Below are 21701 nucleotides of genomic sequence, written 5' to 3'. Positions count from 1 at the left end.
GCCTACTTTTGAAAACTAGTTTCAGGGAGATTATAGTTGGTAGTAGAATTTTGCACAGCACGCCATTGAGTGGGCATGTCATGCTCCACCCAAAGGGTGTGTCTAGTTAAATATATAGAGCAGTGTTTTCAACCACTGTGCCGTGGTGCCTTGAGCTGTTCTCAGGTGTGCCCCCAGAAGCGTGGATGTGATCTTCTACGTCTGAGAGGAATCTATTAAAATAACTTATATCCAATTGTAGATGAGCCCCAAAGCAGTTAGTAAGAGATACTATACTTGGTAAAGCACTGGGAAATGGTGCTGATGATTAAATGTAAATGTATCTATCTCTTTTTTTCCCCAAAAATTTTTTAACAGTGTAATGTGGGCTAGGTGAAATGAGGGAGATTGCTGCTATTTCAGGGAGTCTGCAGGAGGGTAGGCAACTATGCCCCAGGGGTGCATAACTCCTGGGACATTGCCCTTGGGCCCTCACCAACGCCGAACACTAGTCACTCTGGCTGCAGCCACAATTTATTGCAGCAGCTAAGCACTTGATTTAACAATAGTAATGTAGGGAGGAAACATGTCCTGGGAGACGCACACACAGGAGACTGTACCAAAAAAGAGAGCGCAGCAGCGCGAGTGAGTCGCCATGTTTCCGTGTACAGCGTCAACAGTTTATTTAATCGGTTAGTGACATATTTGGTGTGAGTTATATAGAATAGCTCAGACTAACGAATCCAATTATTTTAGATTGTGTCGCTAGACTTTTGGGTGGTGCAACCATTCAGGTGCATGTACAGTGACAGAGGTAAATATCTTCAGGAAAATGGCACCAGTTAGAGACCGGACGTTTAAACCCCTTTTTCCTTTTAGATACGTAACGTTTCGCTGTTCCTTAGGAAGTGACGCAATCCCCGCCCCCTTTTGTGATTGGCTGCGCTCATGTCAGGTTACTGCACGCCGGCCAGGTATGTGTGTGTATAGCCAGTCACTCACCTATGGCAGTAGCAGTGACACGGTAGCGGCAGGCAGGGAAGCGGGGTAAGGCAGGGTGACGTGTCTGTGTGTGTGCATTGGGGACAACTATATACGTAGAGGCTCCGGCATGGTGGGCACACGTTACTCAGGGTCTTGGTGAGCAGGATCTCTTCTATTGGGTGTCCGCACCATGCACACTCCTGCTGTACACTGACTACACACAGTACCTAGTGGAAGTGATAGGTGAAGTACTGTCTATAATAGGTCATAATATTATGTTACCTGTTAGTAAATATTTGTTTCTACGTTGAATGCCGACATGTAGGTGCACATGGTATAATTGTGTATATTACCCACAGTGTTGCTATATGTTGTCTTGCCATTCCAGCTTTTTTTTTGTTTTATGCTTTCCTCCATAAAAAATGAGCAAAAAAAACCCCGTTGTCACCCTGTTACAGGGTGACTATCATGGGTTTTCTTTATGTCAATTTAGTTTTTTTGTTTTCTTGAAACATGAAAGTGAAAGTTAGTAGAGAGATGTCACTGCATTCATCTGTTCTCTTTTCTGGAAGCTATTACCTATTTGTATTAATATTTGATCTCTTATTATAACTGGTGCCAAAACTTACTTGAATAATTTTTTATAAATGATATAGATTCTTTCTTACAACTTCAGTGGTTCGGAGACTTCGGCATGGCCTTTGGTTAAAGTTGGCAGACAATGTGATTATCCATCGCTTCATTGCTGATGCAATGGAAACCGTCATCACCAATGTTTGTCAACAGCTTTCAATATTTATAATATGTCAAATGGTAGGAACAGCCATGCTCGACTCAAGATGGGAGTCCTCCATTGTTCATATTCTTTTCAGTATATTATAGTATTCAGCATAAACATATCAATTAGGCAGTCATTTTTAGTAGTACTATGTCTATTTTAGTAGCAAGCCGTCTTATTTTTCTATTTAATCTCTATAATTGAATGACTTTCTTATGAGAAAGCGACAAGAAAAACACTTTTTGCTGGAATACAGTCATTGGGTCACCAGCAAGTAGGTTGATATGACAGGGTCGTTAGGACGACATGGGGTTTTCACTGTTTTTTGAGCCGACAGGTGGTATTTCATGCCCTACCATCCACTAGGGCATGATGCAAGAATAAAATAGTGTGCAGAGCGTAGCGAGCGCACACAATGCTACGTTTCAGTGTCCATGTCGACTATGTCGACATTCCGGTAAAAACAAGTTGGTCTTTGGAGTGTTTTTCACTGACCACTTGACCACCTCCTTGCAGGTATTTTTTTCATTTATGATATGCACTTTTCAAGAGTTATTGTATTAAATAAGATCTATCAGTGTTAAAGAGCTAATCTTCTTATTGTTTCTAGTTTGACTGTAATGTGTTGAAACCTTTTAAAATATAATATTAAAGTTTATTGACCAGAAGATCCAAAGGTTCTGGGATAATGTTATGTCCTTTGTTAATATGGTAGGTCACCTCTTGCTATGTTATGTGCTAACTTTTCTGACTGGAACCCGATGGGCCTAAAGACTGAGCGTTACTAAAACCATTATTTTACCATGCTGGACTGCTAAAAGTCCACCTGTCCTAAATTTCGTATAATCTGCTTTATCACAATATCGATATTTGGACAGAAAGGTGACCTTACCTCAAATAGAAACAGTAGTTGAGCGTTTTTAGAAAATAAATGGGGGTCTATATTGATTCTTTGGACAAAGATACACACTCCACTATCTCACAGGTTTTTGAGGGAACTTCATGGTTTCTGCTCCGTAACAGTCATATGATTTCACGATCTCTCCATATATGAAACTAGACAAACCCTTTCGGAGGAGTGTGACACGCCCCCTCAATGGGGAGCTGTGCAAAATTCTATTACCAACTATAATCTCCCTGAAACTAGTTTTCAAAAGTAGGCAAGTATGTTTGGGGGAGAGGTAGATGGGGAGGGATTCTGTATGAAATCCCAGCGGTCGGGATCCCGGCGTTCAAAATCCCGACCGCCGAAATCCCGACAAGGGGGGGACGTGGATCGCCCCCCCTTGCGGGCTCGCTGCGCTCGCCATGCAGCTGGCCCGGTGCCTCGCTACGCTCGGCACGCTAATTTATTCTTCCTCCAGGGGTGTCGTGGACACCCACGGAGGGAGAAAGTGTCGGGATTTCGGCGGTCGGGATTCTGAACGCCGGGTTCCCGACCGCCGGAATTTTAACTGCATCCCGTGGGGAGAGTTTCTTTTGTTTGTTCACTTTTTTCCATATTCTTAATTTCTATTATGTGATATTGTATACCAGAGATAATATATATATTTAGATATTGATTAAACATTCAAATCTTTCTGTTTTAATGTATGATGGGGTACTGACCCTGAATTGGGCACTGTATTTTATTCTTTTTACAGCAGTATGTGCACATAATTAATATTACCAGCATAAACAAAGTTTCTTTTTGTCTTTATACATATATTTGAAAACTTAATAAAAATGTTGAAACAAAAAAAAGTATTGACAAATCTGTTGGTGACGATCAGGACATTGGGTACACTAATTAATATATATATTTATTTTTGTAAAGGTTATATAACGTGTTAAGTAAGTGTACTCAATGCCCTGAACTTTTAAACTAGTCTTTTTAGCAAAGTAAAAATACTAATTTGGACTGTGTGGAACTGTTTACTGAAACATGAGCCCTATCTCGTTACACATTATAACACAGCCAGGGAGTTATGTACATGCACAGATGTGTGGGAAGTGCACCAATGACTTAACCATTTGTGACCTTCAGTCTCAAGGACAGCCACTGTGTGTGCTAACTAGTAAACATTCTTGAAGTTACTATTGCAAAAGGGATTTGAATTAAAATGTCTTAATCTGTGGTTGATTGAGTTGGACGAACAGCACTTTTTTTTTGTACAGTACATGCACAGATGCAACTTTCTCCTGCGCAGTCTAATCTGTCTTTCCATGAAACTGGGTGTTATTGGCATAAACCATGCAAGCGAACATCCCTATAGATTGTAAGCTTGCAGCAGGGCCCTCTAACCCCCAAGTCTGTCTGTCATTGGGATGCGGTTAATTTCCCGGCGGTCGGGATCCCGGCGGTCGGAATCCCGACCGCCGAAATCCCGAAACTTTCTCCCTCCGTGGGTGTCCACGACACCCATAGAGGGAGAATAAAATAGCGGGCCCGCTGCGTGGCGAGCCCGCAAGGGGGGGCGATCCATGTCCCCCCCCTTGTCGGGTTTTCGGCGGTCGGGATTCCAGTGTCGGGATTCCGACCGCCGGGAAATCATATCGGATCCCTGTCATTACCCAGTTTGTTTTATCACTGACTACTATTGTAAAGCGCAACGGAATCTGCTGTGCTATATAAGAAACTGTAAGTAAATAATAGAACTGCACTGGGAATATCATAGGCGTATATCGCCCTGTTCGATTTTTGAGTTGTGCTTACAGGGCAGGGGAGCTGGTTTCTGATGCATCTCTTGCACATGGGGTGGGGCTGATAATGATGACCATTGTGGCAGCTTGCGCAAAATCTGTGTACATCAGGTGATTTCAGCTTGGAGACACACAAACCCCCACATTATTGCTACGGATTTACGCCTTAACTTAGGTTTGTAAATCCAGCTTCTGCAGCTATAGCTGCATTGCATGCCTCTCAGAAGCAGTCCCTCTGTCTTAACAATCCTTTGAGAATAGTGTCCTTTTCTCTATAATAAAACCACTGTTCATGTTATTGTATTGTATTGTAAAATATATAGCGTTTTTTTTTTTTTTAACCTATTGTAAAAGCCTATATTATGATATGTAATAATACAACTATGAGACTACTCGGTTATGCTTTGGAATAGACATTGCAGACCTCCTCCAATCTATTCCAGTGCGCTACTGATGTTTTTCAGGACAGTAGTTACTTTTTACATCTCTTTGGTTGGGATACGGTCATTGGGTCTACAGCATGTTGGGCGATAAGCATTCAGTCGACATGGGTTTAGGCCAACACAAGCATTAGGTCGACGGGCAAAAGGTCAACATGGGGTTTTTCCACTGTATTTTTTGAGCCGACATGTGCTGACAGGCGGTATTTCATGCCCTACCATCAACTAGGGCGTGGTGGGAGAATAAAATAGGGTACTTGTTTCCTAGCACGGCCACAACGATCATAATCGCGGTCATCGGGGGTAAAATCGGGGCCATCGCGGCCGCTAAAAAATCGGGTGCAATGGGCCAGACGCGATGCCCGCGATTTCCCCATAGAGAACAATGTTAAATGCCTCAATTTACCCGCGATGACCACGATTTCCCATAGGAAACAATGTGAAATGGCTCAATTTAGCCAAATTATCATAGGAACAATAGTAAATGGGCCAAAAACACCCCTGAACATTGAAATGTCCCCCCAAAAGTAGTTGACGCCACCCCGCCATCAACGTGAACCCGAAGCGTGGCGAGCGCAGCGGTACGCGTCCTCCGACCTTTTCATGCCCTACTATCCACTAGGGCGTGGAGTGAGAATAGAATAGTGTGGCGAGCGCAGCGAGCCACCGAGCCCGAAGCATGGCGAGCGGACGCGGATACCTTCACAGTTATACGCGTCCCCTCGCGGGCTTCCCAGGTGTCCATGGCGACGCGGACACCTGGGAAGCCCGCGAAGGGACGCGTTTACCTGTGAAGGTATCCGCGTCCCCTCGCGGGGCTCGCTGCGCTCGCAACGCTTCGGGCTCGGTGGCTCGCTGCGCACGCCTCACTATTCTATTCTCACTCCACGCCCTAGTGGATACTAGGGCATGAAAAGGTCGGAGGACGCGTACCGCTGCGCTCGCCACGCTTCGGGTTCACGTTGATGGCGGGGTGGCGTCAACTACTTTTGGGGGGACATTTCAATGTTCAGGGGTGTTTTTGGCCCATTTACTATTGTTCCTATGCTGATTTGGGTAAATTGATCCATTTAACATTGTTTCCTATGGGAAATCGTGGTCATCGCGGGTAAATTGAGGCATTTAACATTGTTCCCTATGGGGAAATCGGGGGCATCGCGTCTGGACCATTTAAGCATTTTTAGGTGCACACGACGCGACCGACCCGATTTTTCAATGCATTTCAATGGAAAAATCGGGGGCATCGCGTCGGTCGCAGGCCACTCAAATTACCCCCGATGGCCAAGATTTGTGGCCGTGCTAGGAAACAAGTACCTAAAATAGTGTGCCCGAAGTATTGTGAGCGGATGTGGTGCACTGGAATCTGTGCCATGTTGACTTCGTCAACATTTGGGTAAAAAAACTGTGAAAAACACCATGTCGACCTTTTGACTGTTGACCTATGCTTGTGTCAACCTATTGACTAGTCGACCTAAACCCATGTTGACCTTTCCCCATGTTGACCTAACGTAGTCGATCTAATGCTTGTCAACCAATATGCTGTAGACCTGGGGTAGCCAACCCTAGTCCTCGAGAGCTACCAACAGTGCATGTTTTGCAGGTCTCCTCACAGAATCACAAGTGAGCTAATTAGCTCCACCTGTGGATCTTTTAAAATGTGTCAGTGATTAATGAGTGCAGCAGCTAGGTTGTCTGGAAAATGTGAACTGTTGGTAGCTCTCGAGGGCTAGGGTTGGCTACCACTGCTGTAGACCAAATGATCCCAACCCCTTTGGTTAACTCCATTGTAGAACATACAGTAGAAAACGTACAGGGATAAACGGATTCAGTATTGAATCCCGGCGGTCGGAATCCCGACAGCCGAAATGCCGACAAGGGGGGGTCGTGGATCGCCCCCCCTTGCGGACTCGCTGCGCTCGCCACGCAGCGGGCCCGGTGCCTCGCTACACTCGACACACTAATTTATTCTCCCTCCAGGGGTGTCGTGGACACCCACGGAGGGAGAATGTGTCGCATTTTGGCGGTCGGGATTCCGGCGTCGGGATTCTGAACGCCGGGATCCCGACCGCCGGGATGGTAACTGCATCCCGGATTAACTCCATGCTGTGATACAAGGTTGTACTCAATTGTAGTACAGGCCATGGAGGAAAATGTTTTTATTTATTTTTTAGTAAATGACCTGTGGACTTGTCTACAGTCATTACTCATAGTATGTTCATCTTCAGTAAAAGATTTTTAACACAAAATCCTTTTTTTCTGTTTTCTATTGCTAATCTGTTTCTGTTTTTTTTTACATAGAAAAGACATGGATGAAAGAGGTGTCTCCCCATTAAAGCACTTTGTGCAGGCGAAGAAAGCCATTACATCTATCTTTGATCAGCTAGTCGGATTTGTCAATGATGGGGTTACGTTTGTAGAAGGTGAGAGACTCTTTAGATCCACTTTACAGTCTAGTGTTCATGTTAGCTAATATGAAGAATTGCACATAGAAATATTTCTTCTGCTCCATACACACGGAGCGATTGGTCGCTAAGTGATATATCGCTTAGCAAACAAACTGCTGAGTGTCCCGTTTTCATCAGTTACCAGCATTGGTTGCTGATGAAAATGGGGGAAGTTGCAATGACCACTGCAGGGCGTCGCTCTGTACTCACGGGGATATGATCACTCAGCGACCATATTCCCGGTGACTTAGGCTTTCTAGTTAACCAGTATTTGATTCATCATTCCCCTAGATGCTAGCAGATACACCATACATTGGTGGGGGATTCTTTCTCCACTTCTTCTTCCTTCTGTCTCTCTGTACATCTCTTACCGCATCTATATGCCTGCAACCCCCCCCCCCCATCTCAGTTCCTATTTTTCATTATTTAGGTCACCTCCTACAATCTCCCTCTTGCTGATGCCCTCTTTTCCCAACCCTTCTTTACACTTTCTCTGTCTGTACATTTCTAAATCACCAGCTTGCATAGAGAGACCAGACTGTTGTTCGTTCTGGGTGTGAGTTGGGGTGTATTGAGACCAGGCTTCTACAGAGGAAAAGGGGGTGCCCTTGTTTGGGTTAGTGGTACAGCTACACACCTAGACTGTCTGACTACCGTGTGTAATTGATGGATTCTCCTGTTTCAGAAGGTTAGAGGTTGCAGACTTTCCCTCTACCTGCCATTGCTGTAGGAGTCCTGATGACACCCACAGCCCTATTGCTGACTTCTTTGGAACCCTTACCTTCACTCATTGGTCCCTGTTACTGTGTGTCAGAGAACACCTGTAGAGTTAAGATTTCTGCTCCATTTTCCCTGCTGCTGACTAGTTTTCCCCTATAGATTGTAAGCTTGCAGCAGGGCCCTCTTACCTCCAAGTCTGTCTGTCTGTTACCCAGTTTGTTTTATCTCTGTTTACACTTGTAAAGCGCAACAGAATCTGCTGCGCTATATAACAAACTGTAAATAAATAAAGAGTGTAGAGGCATCTGTCCATGGCACCTTATTCTGGACTTCAGTGCCAGGAGATTGTTGTGTATCCTCAGGACGCTTTATCCCACCATATGCTGGATGACTACTCTTTACTTCCCGTGAGTGACTTTGGTTTGTTGAGCCCCTGACATTCCCTTCTCACAGGTAGCAGTTACAGGGATTTGCCAGAAGGGGTGCTTGCAGGTGTATGGTGTCCACTGTGCCTGCTCTGGCCAAACACCATACATGATTGGGTTGGGACTGTTGGTCGACATGGGTCAAGGTCGATATGGGTTTAGGTCAACAGGACACTAGGTCGACAGTCAAAAGGGTGACATGCGGTTTTTCACTGTTTTTACCTGAATGTCAACACTGTCGACAGGGACACAGTTTTACGTGTACCGCATCCGCTTGCTTCGCTCGCGATGCTTCTGGCATGGTCCCTCGCTGCGCTCGGCACACTATTTTATTCTCCCACCACGCCCCAGTGGATAGTAGGGCATGAAATACCGCCTGTCAGCACATGTCGGCTCAAAAAACAGTGAGAAACCCCATGTCACCCTTTTGACTGTCAACCTAAGGCTTGTGTTGACCTGTCCCCATGTTGACATAATGGTGTCGACCCAATGCTTGTCGACCAACATACTGTAGACCAAATAACCGTATCCCACACGATTATGTATTCTAATTGATCCTTCTACCTCCACAAGCAAACCGATTGCACCACTAAAAGGGAGGTTAGTATTTTGATGCAGATTAAGAAGCTACCCGTTGGAAGAAAGTAGGTTGTAAATCTCCTAAACATTGGAGCAACAGAACATATGACCCAAGTGTTTGAATATTTGGGGTAATATAAAAAAAGCTCTGTTATAGTGTATGTCGACATTGACTTTTTTTATTTATTTTTTTTATTATTTATTTATCATAGAATACTAGTCCTGTTAGACTTAGCAAAAAATCTGGTTCTATCACTTTTAATAACTAGATAGTGACCGCCAGATAATTCAGCTTACAGCATGCCTGTATTTCTCTTTCAATGGTCCTGGTGACACAGCTCAACACTGGGATGTAGGAGGGTCTGAAGGAGCCAGGCACCTATCCTAAAGCTTTAGAGGGTAGGCTCCTCCCCTACTGCATCCCTGGACTCTTCAGTTCGTGTTAGGTGCCCACTGGAGTGGGTGCTATTCTAAAGGGCTGCGGGAGCAGCCGAAGAAATAGAGTAGTTAGGGAATTTTTATTGTTTTATTAACTTTCACCCTAGCTAGGTAGGCACAGTGTGAGGATTCTCATAGTGAATCCTCACACTGCTAGCGCAGCAGGAGCTGACAGAATCGCGTCCTGTCAGCTCACTGTGCACAGGGGAGACGCTGTCTGGCCTCCCTGTGCAGCGCTTTTAGCCTCTTTTAAGAGGCTGCCTGGGCTCCGGAGCATCCTGAAACCGGCTCCACGTTTAGGTGGGGATCATGGGGGACAGGCGCTCCGTGATGGCGGCGGCCATTTTATGCGGAGCTTACACGCTGAGCTCCTGATTGAGAGGACAGCAGCGTTGTGACAGGCATGTTCCAAGTGGTCCCCAGTCGAGGGGGAGACACTGGAACTAGGAAATCCTACCTAAGGAGCGGCTGGCTGGGGGTGGTTGGCGCCAAAAGGTCACGGACCCCGCAGCAGCAGGGACTTTTGGTCTCTTCCTTCACTCTGACTTTGGCGCCTTTCAGAACGCTTGCAGCGGAGCTGAGCTGGCTAATTGATCCTGGCAGAGTGACTTGGATTTCCTGGGCATCGCTTCCCCGCAGTTGAAACCAACAGACAGCTAAGTGACTGGGTGCATTGCCTCTGTATAAACGCTTGTACATTGTTTGCACTGTGTATACTGATAGATATACATTTATCGCTTACATCATGTCTGAGCATCAGGCTGTGGTTTTGGGGGAGGGAGCCCTTAGTGCACTGAGCGCGTGCAATGTTTGCACACAAAAGTTTGTCCCTGAGCAGATGGCCAAGGGAACTTGCGCTGATGTGAGACCCATGGGCAGTGAACCCCATAGGGCTGAGCAGAGTGAACCTGCGTGGGCCAGTGCCCTAGGCAGGTCAGTAAACGCTTTGGTGCAGCTTGGCAGAGTGATGTGTTGGTAGAATCACAGAGACCTATGCCATCATCTCAGCAGTCTTCTGGCTCCTTGCCTCTTACCCAGGCAGATCCTGCGCTTATTCAGGTGATGCAGGATACTGCAAAAGGGGATCAACAGGTTCAGTGAAATACTGGACAAAATGGATGATATGGCAGGGACCCCTAAAAGGTCTTATGCTATGCCTACTGTGGTAGATGAGGAGGAGGGAGCGTATACTGACACCCCCTGGGATCAGGGTGATGATTTTGAAGAGACCTCTGCTGCTGGTATAGTGGATCTTATTGTAGCTGTGAAACAGGCTTTAAAACTGTCTGTGGAGGATAAGACTCCTGTTAAAGGTGTTTTCAAGCGACAGCGGAAGGAGGCTGTTACTTTTCCTTCAGATGAGGGGTTGCAGGAATTATTGGAAGGGGCTTGGAAAACCCCGGATAAGAGGCTACAGATGCCTAAGAGATTCCTTAGTCTGTACCCCATGCCAGAGTCTCATGCGGAACTCTGGGAAAAGGTGCCTGTTGTGGATGCTTCAGTGGCACGTTTATCCAAAGCTACGGTATTGCCTGTACAGGGCGGTGCAGCTTTTAAAGATTCTGTGGATAAAAAGCTGGAGGGAAACCTCAAGGCTATTTTTGAAGGGGTGGGGTTTACCCTACGCCCCCTTATTGCTTCAGCCTGGGTCTCTAAGGCCATGATAGAGTGGGCTGGTGAATTATGCACCATGCTGCAGGCTGACCCTGGTGCTTTGCTTATAGCAGAGAAGATTAAGGCTGCTGCAGAATATGCGGTGGAAGCAGAGGAGGAAGCTCTTAAAATGGCGACCAGAGTGTCCACAGTCTCTATTAATGCCAGGAGAGTGCTCTGGCTTAAGGCCTGGGAAGCGGACAATGAGTCCAAGAAGGCCCTAGAAATGTTAGCTTTCAAGGGAAAGTTGCTTTTTGGTTCTGAGCTAGAGGAAATTATAAAGCAAGCCACGGGCGGCAAGAGTACATTTCTGCCGGCCCCCTCAGCAAAGCAGACATCCAGATTCGCTGCTTTTAGGCCGTCCTTTCGGCCCTCCCCTAGAGGTGGTGCGTCCTTTCGAGGACCGTCTTTCAGGGGAAAGTTTCAGGCCTCTAGGGGCAAAACTCAAAGGTCCAAGTTTGGCTCCTTCCATAAGAAGCCTGCCTCCAAAGGAGAGGACAAACCCTCCGCATGACTGTCAGGGGATAGGCCCGACAGTGATAAAGGTGGGGGGGCGTCTCACACATTTCAGGGACGCATGGGCTTCTCTAGACCAGGATTCCTGGGTCTTAGAGATTATTACCCAGGGTTACAAAATCCCTTTCAGAGGGTTGCCTCCGAAGAGGTTCATCCCCACACCCGTGCCGAAACAGGCGCTCCTTCGCACAGCTCTTATGAGAGCGGCTCATTCCCTTTTGGAAAAAGGGGTGGTTATTCCGGTTCCCAGGGCAGAGTGGAAGAAAGGCTTTTACTCCACGCTGTTCCTGGTGCCCAAACCAGACGGGTCTTTCAGACCAATACTAAACTTGAAATCCTTAAATGTCCATCTATGGGTAGACCATTTCAAGATGGAGTCTTTAAGGTCAGTACTCCTGAGTCTGGACCAGGGAGAATTTTTGGCGTCCATGGATGTACGTTCCCATTCACCCGGAACATCAGACCCTGTTGAGGTTTGCTATAGGAGACCTGCATTTACAATTCCGGGCGTTACCCTTTGGGCTAGCGACCGCGCCAAGGGTATTCACAAAGATAATGTCAGTGATGGCGGCGGTGCTGAGGCTCAGAGGAATCACAGTAATACCCTATTTGGACGATCTCCTGTTCAAAGCAGGGTCAGCAGCCATGCTTCAAAGTCACCTGGCAGAGGCCATCAGTTTTTTGCAGGCTCACGGCTGGATTTTAAATTTACAAAAATCTCAGTTGGTACCATCACAGAGGCTTCAATTCTTGGGAGTCATACTGGATACCCATCTCCATCGGGTTTTTCTCCCGGAGGTAAAGGCCAGGGATCTGGTCACCCTAGTGCAGGAGATTCTCAGAGCTCAGAGCTTGTCAGTATGGAGGTGCCTCAAGCTCCTGGGGAAAATGGTGGCGTCATTCGAGACGCTTCAATTTGCCAGGTTCCACTCTCGGGTGTTCCAATGGAACATTTTGTCAGCCTGGTCAGGAAACACTCTGACCATGAAGGCGGAGATGATAGTGCTGTCTTCGGACACTCGAGACTCCTTGAAATGGTGGACAGAAGTAGATTCCCTTCAGTGGGGTCGGTCATTACAGACCTGGGACTGGTTGGTAGTAACTACCGACGCCAGTCTCAGGGGCTGGGGGGCAGTAGTCCTGGATCTCAGGCTGCAGGGCCTGTGGACGGCAGAGGAATCAGTGTTACCAATCAACATCTTGGAGCTGAGAGCTGTCTGGAAAGTGATTTCCTTGGCGGGAGACAGGTTACGGAACCTCCCTTTGAGGATTCAGACCGACAATGCCACAGCTGTGGCGTATCTGAATCACCAGGGAGGTACACGCAGCAGATTGGCCATGTGGGAGGTGTCCAGAATCTTCCTATGGGCGGAACAGAATGTTCCTGCTGTATCGGCTATATTCATTCCAGGAGTGGAGAATATAGAAGCAGACTTCCTGAGCAGGGAGGAGCTCAAGGAAGGAGAATGGAGCTTACACCCTCAGGTGTTTCACCAGATCACTTTGAGGTGGGGAACTCCGGATGTGGACCTGATGGCATCCAGGTTCAACCATCAGGTGCCCAGGTTTTTATGCCAGAACGAGAGATCCGCTAGCAGAGGCAGTGGATGCCATGACTACTCAGTGGCATGGAGATCTTCTTTATGCATTCCCTCCAGTTCCAATGTTAGCGAGACTTTTGAAGAGGATACAGGACCAGAAGGTTCCGGTGATCCTTGTGGCCCCGGATTGGCCAAGGAGGTCCTGGTACTCGAGGCTTCAGAGGTTGTCTGTGGACTCATGGCGTCTACCTCTGAGACCAGATCTGCTAAGACAAGGCCCATTCAATCACTTGGATTCCGATCGATTGATTTTGACGGCCTGGCTATTGAAGCCGCCATTTTGAAAAGGAAAGGGTTTTCTGACGCAGTAGTGCAGACTGTGATAAAAGCCAGGAAAGCTGTTTCGTCGGCAAATTATTATAGAGTCTGGAAGACTTACATTAGATGGTGTGAGAGGCGAAAAGCTCACACATCTCACTTCAAGTTATCAAGAATGTTGGAATTCTTACAAGATGGGTTTTCATCGGGCCTAAGCCTTCAATCATTGAAGGTGCAGATTTCGGCCTTATCCATCTATTTCCAAAAAAGAGTAGCCATTTTGCCGGAGATTCAAACTTTTTTACAAGGGGTATCCAGACTGAAACCCCCTTACAAGCAACCAGTAGCGCCTTGGGATCTGTCACTGGTTTTGGATTGCCTTCAGAAGGCACCTTTTGAACCTTTAAGGTCGGCTGACTTTAAGTTTCTCACGTGGAAACTAGTGTTTTTGTTAGCAGTAGCATCTGCTAAAAGAGTGTCAGAGTTGGGAGCCTTGTCATGCAAATCTCCCTTCTTAATTTTTCATGATGACAGGGCTGTTCTGAGAACAGTGCCTCAATTTTTACCGAAGGTAGTCTCTGCCTTCCATTTAAATCAGGAGATAGTTCTACCTGTGTTTCAACCCCCAGAGGGTTCCAAGAAAAGGGACAAGTTGAAGACTTTGGATGTTGTGCGTGCCTTACGCATATATGTGGACAGAGTGAAGAGTGTCAGAAAGACTGACACATTATTGGTACTGTATGACGTACACAAAATTGGTTGGCCTGCTTCTAAGCAGACTATTGCTAGGTGGTTGCGATCTGTGATAGCTTTTGCATACACCAAAGTGGGTAGGCCTGTACCGGCCAGAATTAATGCGCATACCACCAGGTCAGTTGCCACCTCTTGGGCTGTTCGACATGGGGCCACAGCTGAGCAGGTTTGCAGAGCTGCCACTTGGTCATCTGTTCACACATTTGCCAAATTCTATAGATTCCATGAGTTCGCGTCGGAGGACGCATCATTCGGGCGAGCAGTGCTGAGAGCTGCAGACCTGAGCGTACCCTCCCAAAGGACCGGCTCTGGAACGTCCCAGTGTTGAGCTGTGTCACCAGGACCATTGAAAGAGAAAAAGGGATTTTTGTAAGAACTTACCGTTCGAATCCCTTTCTCTGATATGGTCCTGGTGACACAGCGATCCCTCCCTTACGCTCAGTAAGTATGCCAGAAGTTTCATGATGTTCATGTTAAAATGGTTAAAAGTTAACAGTTTCTGTTATAAAATGTGCATATAATATGGGCAGGCGTTTGTACTGAGTTAATGTATTCCAGTGGCTTTGAAAGATTGAACTGAAGAGTCCAGGGATGCAGTAGGGGAGGAGCCTACCCTCTAAAGCTTTAGGATAGGTGCCTGGCTCCTTCGGACCCTCCTACATCCCAGTGTTGAGCTGTGTCACCAGGACCATATCAGAGAAAGGGATTCGAACGGTAAGTTCTTACAAAAATCCCTTTTTTCTGTACTCATAGAAACCTATCATAATCCTGAGTTAAAACAAATAACAACAGAAGATGATCTCAGAGAAATTCAGAGTTTTAAAAGAAAACTGGCTGGAATCGGGGAGGTCCTATCGCGAAGACAGATGAAGGTGGCATTCTTTGGCAGGTAGCATATATACATATATATAAAATGTGTGTATGTCACTTTTAGTAACTCCTTATTTGTCATAGCATGAATCCCAGAAGGAACAGGGACCTCTGCTCCAGTGTGTAGACTGAGAAAAGGTGGAACCTTTTGTGTTTTTTTTATTTATTTATTTATTATTGTCGCCTCACAGTCTACTTATCACCATCTTGTCCTCTAATTTATTTCAATATGCTACTGTATTATGTGATTGTATTGCTTTCTGTTTCCCATTGTAGAACAAGCAGTGGTAAAAGCACAGTGATTAACTCCATGCTGTGGGACAGGGTTTTACCCAGTGGTATAGGGCACACAACTAACTGCTTCCTGAGCGTGGAGGGAACAGAGGGCGACAAAGCTTTCCTGATCACCGAAGGTTCAGAGGAAAAGAAAAGTGTGAAGGTGTGTGATTAAAATGAGGTGTCTTTAAAGTTATTACTGATTTTCTGCCATATAAATAAGTTTTAGATCAACTATTCTTCCCACGTATGTGTTTAAGCCAAAGCTGAGCTAATGGCTGTGATGCAATGGAAGCCACTTTAGCCTTCTCACAGTGGGGTCTTCTGGATAAATGAGGTTTAACCCTCTGAAATATTTACACTGCCACATGGCTGTAGCCTATTTTCTCTAGCTTCACTATACAGCAAGTAGGCTTAGTGTGACTGGATGCATTCATTCTCCTGTACATATTTGCTTCCACACATTTAGAATTTGATATAAATGCACTGACCAGCATGTCACAGCCAAATCAATGCTATACCACAAACAGAAATGATTTAATTTCTATGTGTGTAAGGTCATTGTTGCATCCCAGTTCCTGTCCCAAAATGCCCAGTTTCCCGGTAACACCAATACGGACATCTGAACTCATAATATGGCAAACATCACAAGAATGCATAAATTCACATCTGTACATGCTGTGTATGCATAAAGTCGCCATTTGTCTGTGCATACAGATCCATCTGACAGAAACAGGCGCAATATGACAGCTGTCACAACCATGCTCTGTGACAGCTACACGAACAAGCATTATGTAATCCTATTGCTCCTCTCATGCTTGCTCTGACTTTACTGTGTGCAGACTGTGAACCAGCTGGCTCATGCCCTTCATATGGACAAAGACTTAGAAGCTGGCTGTCTTGTGAATGTTTTCTGGCCTAAAGCAAAGTGTGCACTTCTCAGAGATGACTTGGTCCTTGTAGACAGGTGAGTCTAGTGATATGTATCTATATACGGAAGGATATTGTGTGTGTTTTACATTAGTTCCATCTCTGCCTAAGCTCATTTCAGGAAGATAAATATGATTAAATCACACGTGGAAGCACATCTTAAGGTGCTCTGTGGTTTTTTTAATATTTGAACATTAATAAAGACTATTGTTCTTCCGTAGTCCGGGAACTGATGTAACTACTGAGCTGGACAGCTGGATTGACAAGTTCTGCTTGGATGCCGATGTTTTTGTGCTGGTGGCTAATTCGGAATCGACTCTTATGAACACGGTAATGTTTATTTTAAAATATATATATTTTTTTTATTTCAAACCAATGAGCCAGTGTTAGCATTGCTGACTCACAATGTTGTGAACTTTATTTCAATCCCACCTAGGGATGTGTTTGTTAGGGTTTCCGCTCCTCCAAAAACTAACTTTTCTTCTACGATCCGCATGGCAGCCAAGACCTTGGGATTTCATCCCTCTCCCTTCAGATAGACAGGTTGTTTTTTTCTAGGACCTCCCCCTTCCTGTATAAATAGACTCTCCACCCCTTCATCCTTGTCTTTTTTTTTTTTCCTGTCTCCTAGTTTTCAGTTAGACTAGGCAGAGTAGGTTTGTTAGTTTTCTAGTGGAGCTTACTTCAGAAGCAGGGGTTCACTAAGGGGAAAGTTCAGCATGGGAGCATGACCAAAACAAAGGTTTTCTGCCCATAAATAATCATACCTGAAAGTGTGCCCGTGAAGGAGTCGGTTCAGGGTGTATACAGCGGCTTACTGAAATCTGACAAAGCCGCAGAAGAAGTTAACAGCAGCAGCATGAACGCTGCCTGTTCCAGGACGCCAGCGCCGCGCACGCGGCGACTACAAGACCCATAAGTCAGTGCGCTACAGCGCGAACTTCCGGCGGGCGGCTAAACAGGAGAATGGCCGCGGGAACTACAAGCCCCACAATCCTTGGCGGCGGTTCAGACGGAGCGCGTCTTTCTTTGTCTAAAGACGCTACAGGTATAAGCTAGCTTTTAAGTTAGCTTTATTGTGGAAATATAGAGCTATATGGGCAGCAATTAAATAAATATACAGAGAGTGTTGTACTTTTTTATAAAACAAATTGGCACCATAAGAACTACATATCCCAGAATGCTATGGGAGTAACATTGAATTGGCACCCTTTTTTGAATCCTGCAGCTATTTAAAGCCCTGCATGAGGGTTAGAAGGAGGCTGTGTGCTGTCCTGCTGCATTAGCATGCTTAAATGACTTGTGTGTTATACATGTGGTGTGTATGGTATATTGGATTTAGACACCTATATAGTGACTCTAAACTGCGGGTGCCCTGTGCGAGGACAGGGCGGGCAGCTGACATCCGGTGATGTCCCCCCCCCATGCCTTATTAGCCTGAGAACACCCATGAAACACTGGCGTTCCCATATGCTAATGGGGTTGGCCGGCGCCCCCTGTCCGCTGTGTCTGGTGTGTGCACCCATGCGCAGACGCTCAACATCGGTCTTACAAAGAAGTTTTTTTGTTCACACGGGTGCGCTCACAGGCGGGCAGCAGATATATCAGAGATATAGAGGAGGTTTTCCCACAGACCCTCCGGTGAAAAGATTCAAGAAAATAGATATATATCTCCAACACTTTAGTGCACCAAAAACCTTTCACATGTGTTATATGAAAAAATGGTCTTATCTTGTTTCAATCGATTGTGTCTCACTTCCCCTTCTTCCAGATCTCTTGGTGTGTATCATACAAGAGAGAGAAGTAGAGCTCCCATAGCGTAATAACGTTTTTTTAATGACACAATCTTACACACAATAATAAAGTACAGCAAGAAAAAAATTATATTATACACTAAATCCTTAAAATGCAATTACCAAGTACTGTTGAGAACTATACAATAAAGTTCTCTATATGGGCATATAAATGGGAGATCCACTCCAGTCAGTTCAGCTACAGAAGAATGGGACAACAATTACCAGATGGTGTGGAGAACATAAGGTGCACTTAGTTCTCAAACAGGCAAATCGTCGCAGTTCTTACACCGTTCCTGGAACCCTGCAGTCAGTCCCTGGGCGGCGTTCCTTTCTCCTGGCTTCCACTTCTGGTGATGGGTCTCACTGGTCCTCTCGAATAGGCCGACGCGTTTCGACCACAGCTGTGGTCTTTTTCAAGGCAGGTAGGTGAGTGTTTCTTTTCACTATACAGCGAGTTTATATTGCCCGGGTTCTATCGGGCGTCCAATCCTAGCTTTTGCTAGGAGTCCAATCATATAGCGCCTCGGCTGTCACGTGACCTGTGTCTGCGGGTCCGTCCGCTGATAGGTCCTCTCGTCAGGGCGTCATTTTCCCACACTAAAAATGGCCGCTATTTAATTTCCGGTTGGCGATAGAATGACAGTGTTTGAGAACTAAGTGCACCTTATGTTCTCCACACCATCTGGTAATTGTTGTCCCATTCTTCTGTAGCTGGAGTGGATCTCCCATTTATATGCCCATATAGAGAACTTTATTGTATAGTTCTCAACAGTACTTGGTAATTGCATTTTAAGGATTTAGTGTATAATATAATTTTTTTCTTGCTGTACTTTATTATTGTGTGTAAGATTGTGTCATTAAAAAAACGTTATTACGCTATGGGAGCTCTACTTCTCTCTCTTGTATGATACACACCAAGAGATCTGGAAGAAGGGGAAGTGAGACACAATCGATTGAAACAAGATAAGACCATTTTTTCATATAACACATGTGAAAGGTTTTTGGTGCACTAAAGTGTTGGAGATATATATCTATTTTCTTGAAGCTCAACATCGGTCCTCCGAGCTGAAATAGGTTTTTAGTGTCTGGGTCCTCTTTATACGCATCCCCAAATATGATGTTTGTGGGGTCGGCACAAGGCCCATTCTGCACATGCGCCACAGCTGTTTGCAGCCCCTGTCATCGGCTTCTGCGGAATCCGGTACTGTCCTTGTGTTGATAGCTCAAGGGTCTGTGTCATTGGGTGCAGACTATATAAACCCGGATATTTGATATCCTTCCACAAGCCTGCAAAATCTTCAGCTTGCACAGGCTTGCCAGTGCCTACAACTATCGAACTGGGGTTGCATCCTCCGACAACTCCTGATTGCATTAGTAAAGATCTATCTTTTACAGATGAACCCTGCTGCATTACCGTTACTATTGGATTTTTAAAGATAATTGCCTCTGTGCAAATCCTTACAAGCATGAGTCAGGCCCTTAGTCTGTAATAATATAATCGGGCAGGGACTGGTGAGATTGATTGCCGGAGATGGCTGTCTCACCCTCTGCAAAATATGTAAATTGCTTTGAGACCTGGGAAAAAGGCGTTATATCCATACAGAATTATAAATGTTTTCTTAAGACAAATGTATAAACAATGTATTTGGGAAATAAGTGTGACTCTCCTACTGCCTGATACATACTAAATATGCTCAAAATGCTTTGACTTAAATTTGTTTATTTTATTTTTTTAAGATGTTTATAATGTAAAATCAAAAGTTGTGATCCAATATAATGGTTTCTTAACCTGTATGGTATAATTTTTTATTTTGCCGCGCTTGCATAATATAGCAGCCCTGTATTAGAAATAGTCATAAGAAATGGTAGTGGAGCACTTCCTATGTATGAATTTATAATATAGGAAGTCACAAAAATAAAATAAAAACCGGGGATAGAATGATCAATTAAATAAGAGAACAAAATAAAGGAAAAAATGCACTAATAAAAATGAATATATAAAATGAAAATGACCAGACACCTGCATATAAAAAGTCTTTACACTCCTTTCAATGAAAGGTGTTGCTGATATTGGTGTTAGTACTGGACTGTCCCTACCGTACCCTGCCTGCGGGATTTCTCAGCCCTGTGTGGCTATCCGCGGCTCTGTTCTTCTTGCTAATGCCGGGAGGTGCAATGTAGCGCCGCTGCATGGTGTCACCAGCAAGTCGTGGGGTACAAGTTGGAGTGCCAGTTGCCGTTACTGCCTAGAGTATTCAATGCGTTTCATGTGCGCACTTTTTTAGAAGATGCTGTACTTCTGGGAAATGGGCAGATTTATAGTAAAAACCTTTATTAAAAAAACAGGTGTTTTCACCGGAAGTGATGTAGAGGAACCGCATGTTTTGATATAAAACCAGATTATGGTTGTCCATTATGGGCAATTAATACTGCGGGAACCGCCTGTAGATTATACTACATAGTCTTTTTAATGGCAGTATCTCACTAAAGATAAAATAAATATTGCAAGGTGTTGCGTAATGAAATAAGGAAAAATTAGACAAAATTAATAATAATAAAGGAAAGCATAATTTGAGGTGAATGTATAAAAGTAACAATAACTGCGTAACATCACACTAGGGATAATAAAAATAAGATATAAATGAATAAAAATAGAAATACTAAAAATAAAAAATAGAAATGAATATGAGTGACTTTTCTTTTTTTGGGGGGGGGGGATTACATAACAATAGTGAGAAAGATATGAGAGTGAATTTGTTTTGGATCCATATAGTATAATTAAGATGAATAAAATGATCAATATAGTGAAGATGAATATAATGGATATATTTATAATTAAGTGCATTACATTTTTAGAAAAGCATTTCATTCTATGTTTGTGTTTTCATCTCAAATATCCGCTTTGTTTCTGTTTTTTTTTATTATTTATTTGTAATACTTTGATAATGTTGCCTCCTCTCCAGTGTTTGGTTATATTTTGTATTTCCATTCATTTGAGACCTGGTGGATTTTTCTTGTGTTTTTCAAGAAAATGATTGGACACACTGGGGGAAATTTTCTAAGATGGGAATAAGACATGATGGTGCTATCAACAACCAATCGGATCCTGTTTACTATCTTCTAAAGTGTGCTAAATAAATAAGTAGATTCTGATTGGTTGCCCATAGCAGCATCACATGTGAAGTCTTATTATTAGTAAATTTCCGCCGCTGAGTTTTAAGTCTTGTAGATCTGTGTTCTGTGAATCTTATTTTTACTTTGCGTTTGGTTTGTCCGATATCTATTGAATGCTGACTCCTTTGCAGTCAGATGGACTTTTAACAATTAACCAAGAAATGGAAAATCAGGCGCAATGTGTTAAATGATAAATTTAGTAAGTATATATGTATGTATGTATATATATGTATCTCTCTCGGTCCACAGCTTAAATGGCTGCTCCCAATTAAATAGAAGGCCTGAAATGCCTATCTAGAATCAAAGCAGAAAAACTAAATTAAAGTAAAGAGAGCGCGCACTGTGTTGATCTATTAATTTTTACTCAATAAAAAATTATAAATATAATAAACAATACATAAAGTT

General features: G+C 44.5%; 1 protein-coding gene across 4 annotated transcripts in view; it reads left to right on the top strand.

The window, feature by feature from the left end:
* The first annotated feature begins 844 nt into the window (after positions 1-844).
* MFN1 (mitofusin 1) overlaps positions 845-21701 on the top strand; it is a 47589-nt gene continuing 26732 nt past the window's right edge. The window contains exons 1-6 of one of the 4 annotated variants that reach the window (XM_083177710.1): positions 845-953; positions 7162-7283; positions 15004-15139; positions 15397-15559; positions 16239-16363; positions 16548-16656. In XM_083177710.1, coding sequence (XP_083033836.1) covers positions 928-953; positions 7162-7283; positions 15004-15139; positions 15397-15559; positions 16239-16363; positions 16548-16656 — 681 coding nt within the window. In that variant the 5' untranslated portion in view covers positions 845-927. Of the gene's footprint in view, positions 1027-1185; positions 1207-7161; positions 7284-15003; positions 15140-15396; positions 15560-16238; positions 16364-16547; positions 16657-21701 lie in introns of those variants that run through there. The other 3 variants (XM_083177709.1, XM_083177711.1, XM_083177712.1) reach the window with 3 other exon arrangements.

Source organism: Crinia signifera, chromosome 3 (assembly GCF_055691185.1).
Source record: "Crinia signifera chromosome 3, ASM5569118v1, whole genome shotgun sequence".
Lineage (NCBI taxonomy): Eukaryota > Metazoa > Chordata > Amphibia > Anura > Myobatrachidae > Crinia > Crinia signifera.
Note: the sequence above shows the minus strand (reverse complement) of the source record. Positions and strands in the feature narration are given on the sequence as shown.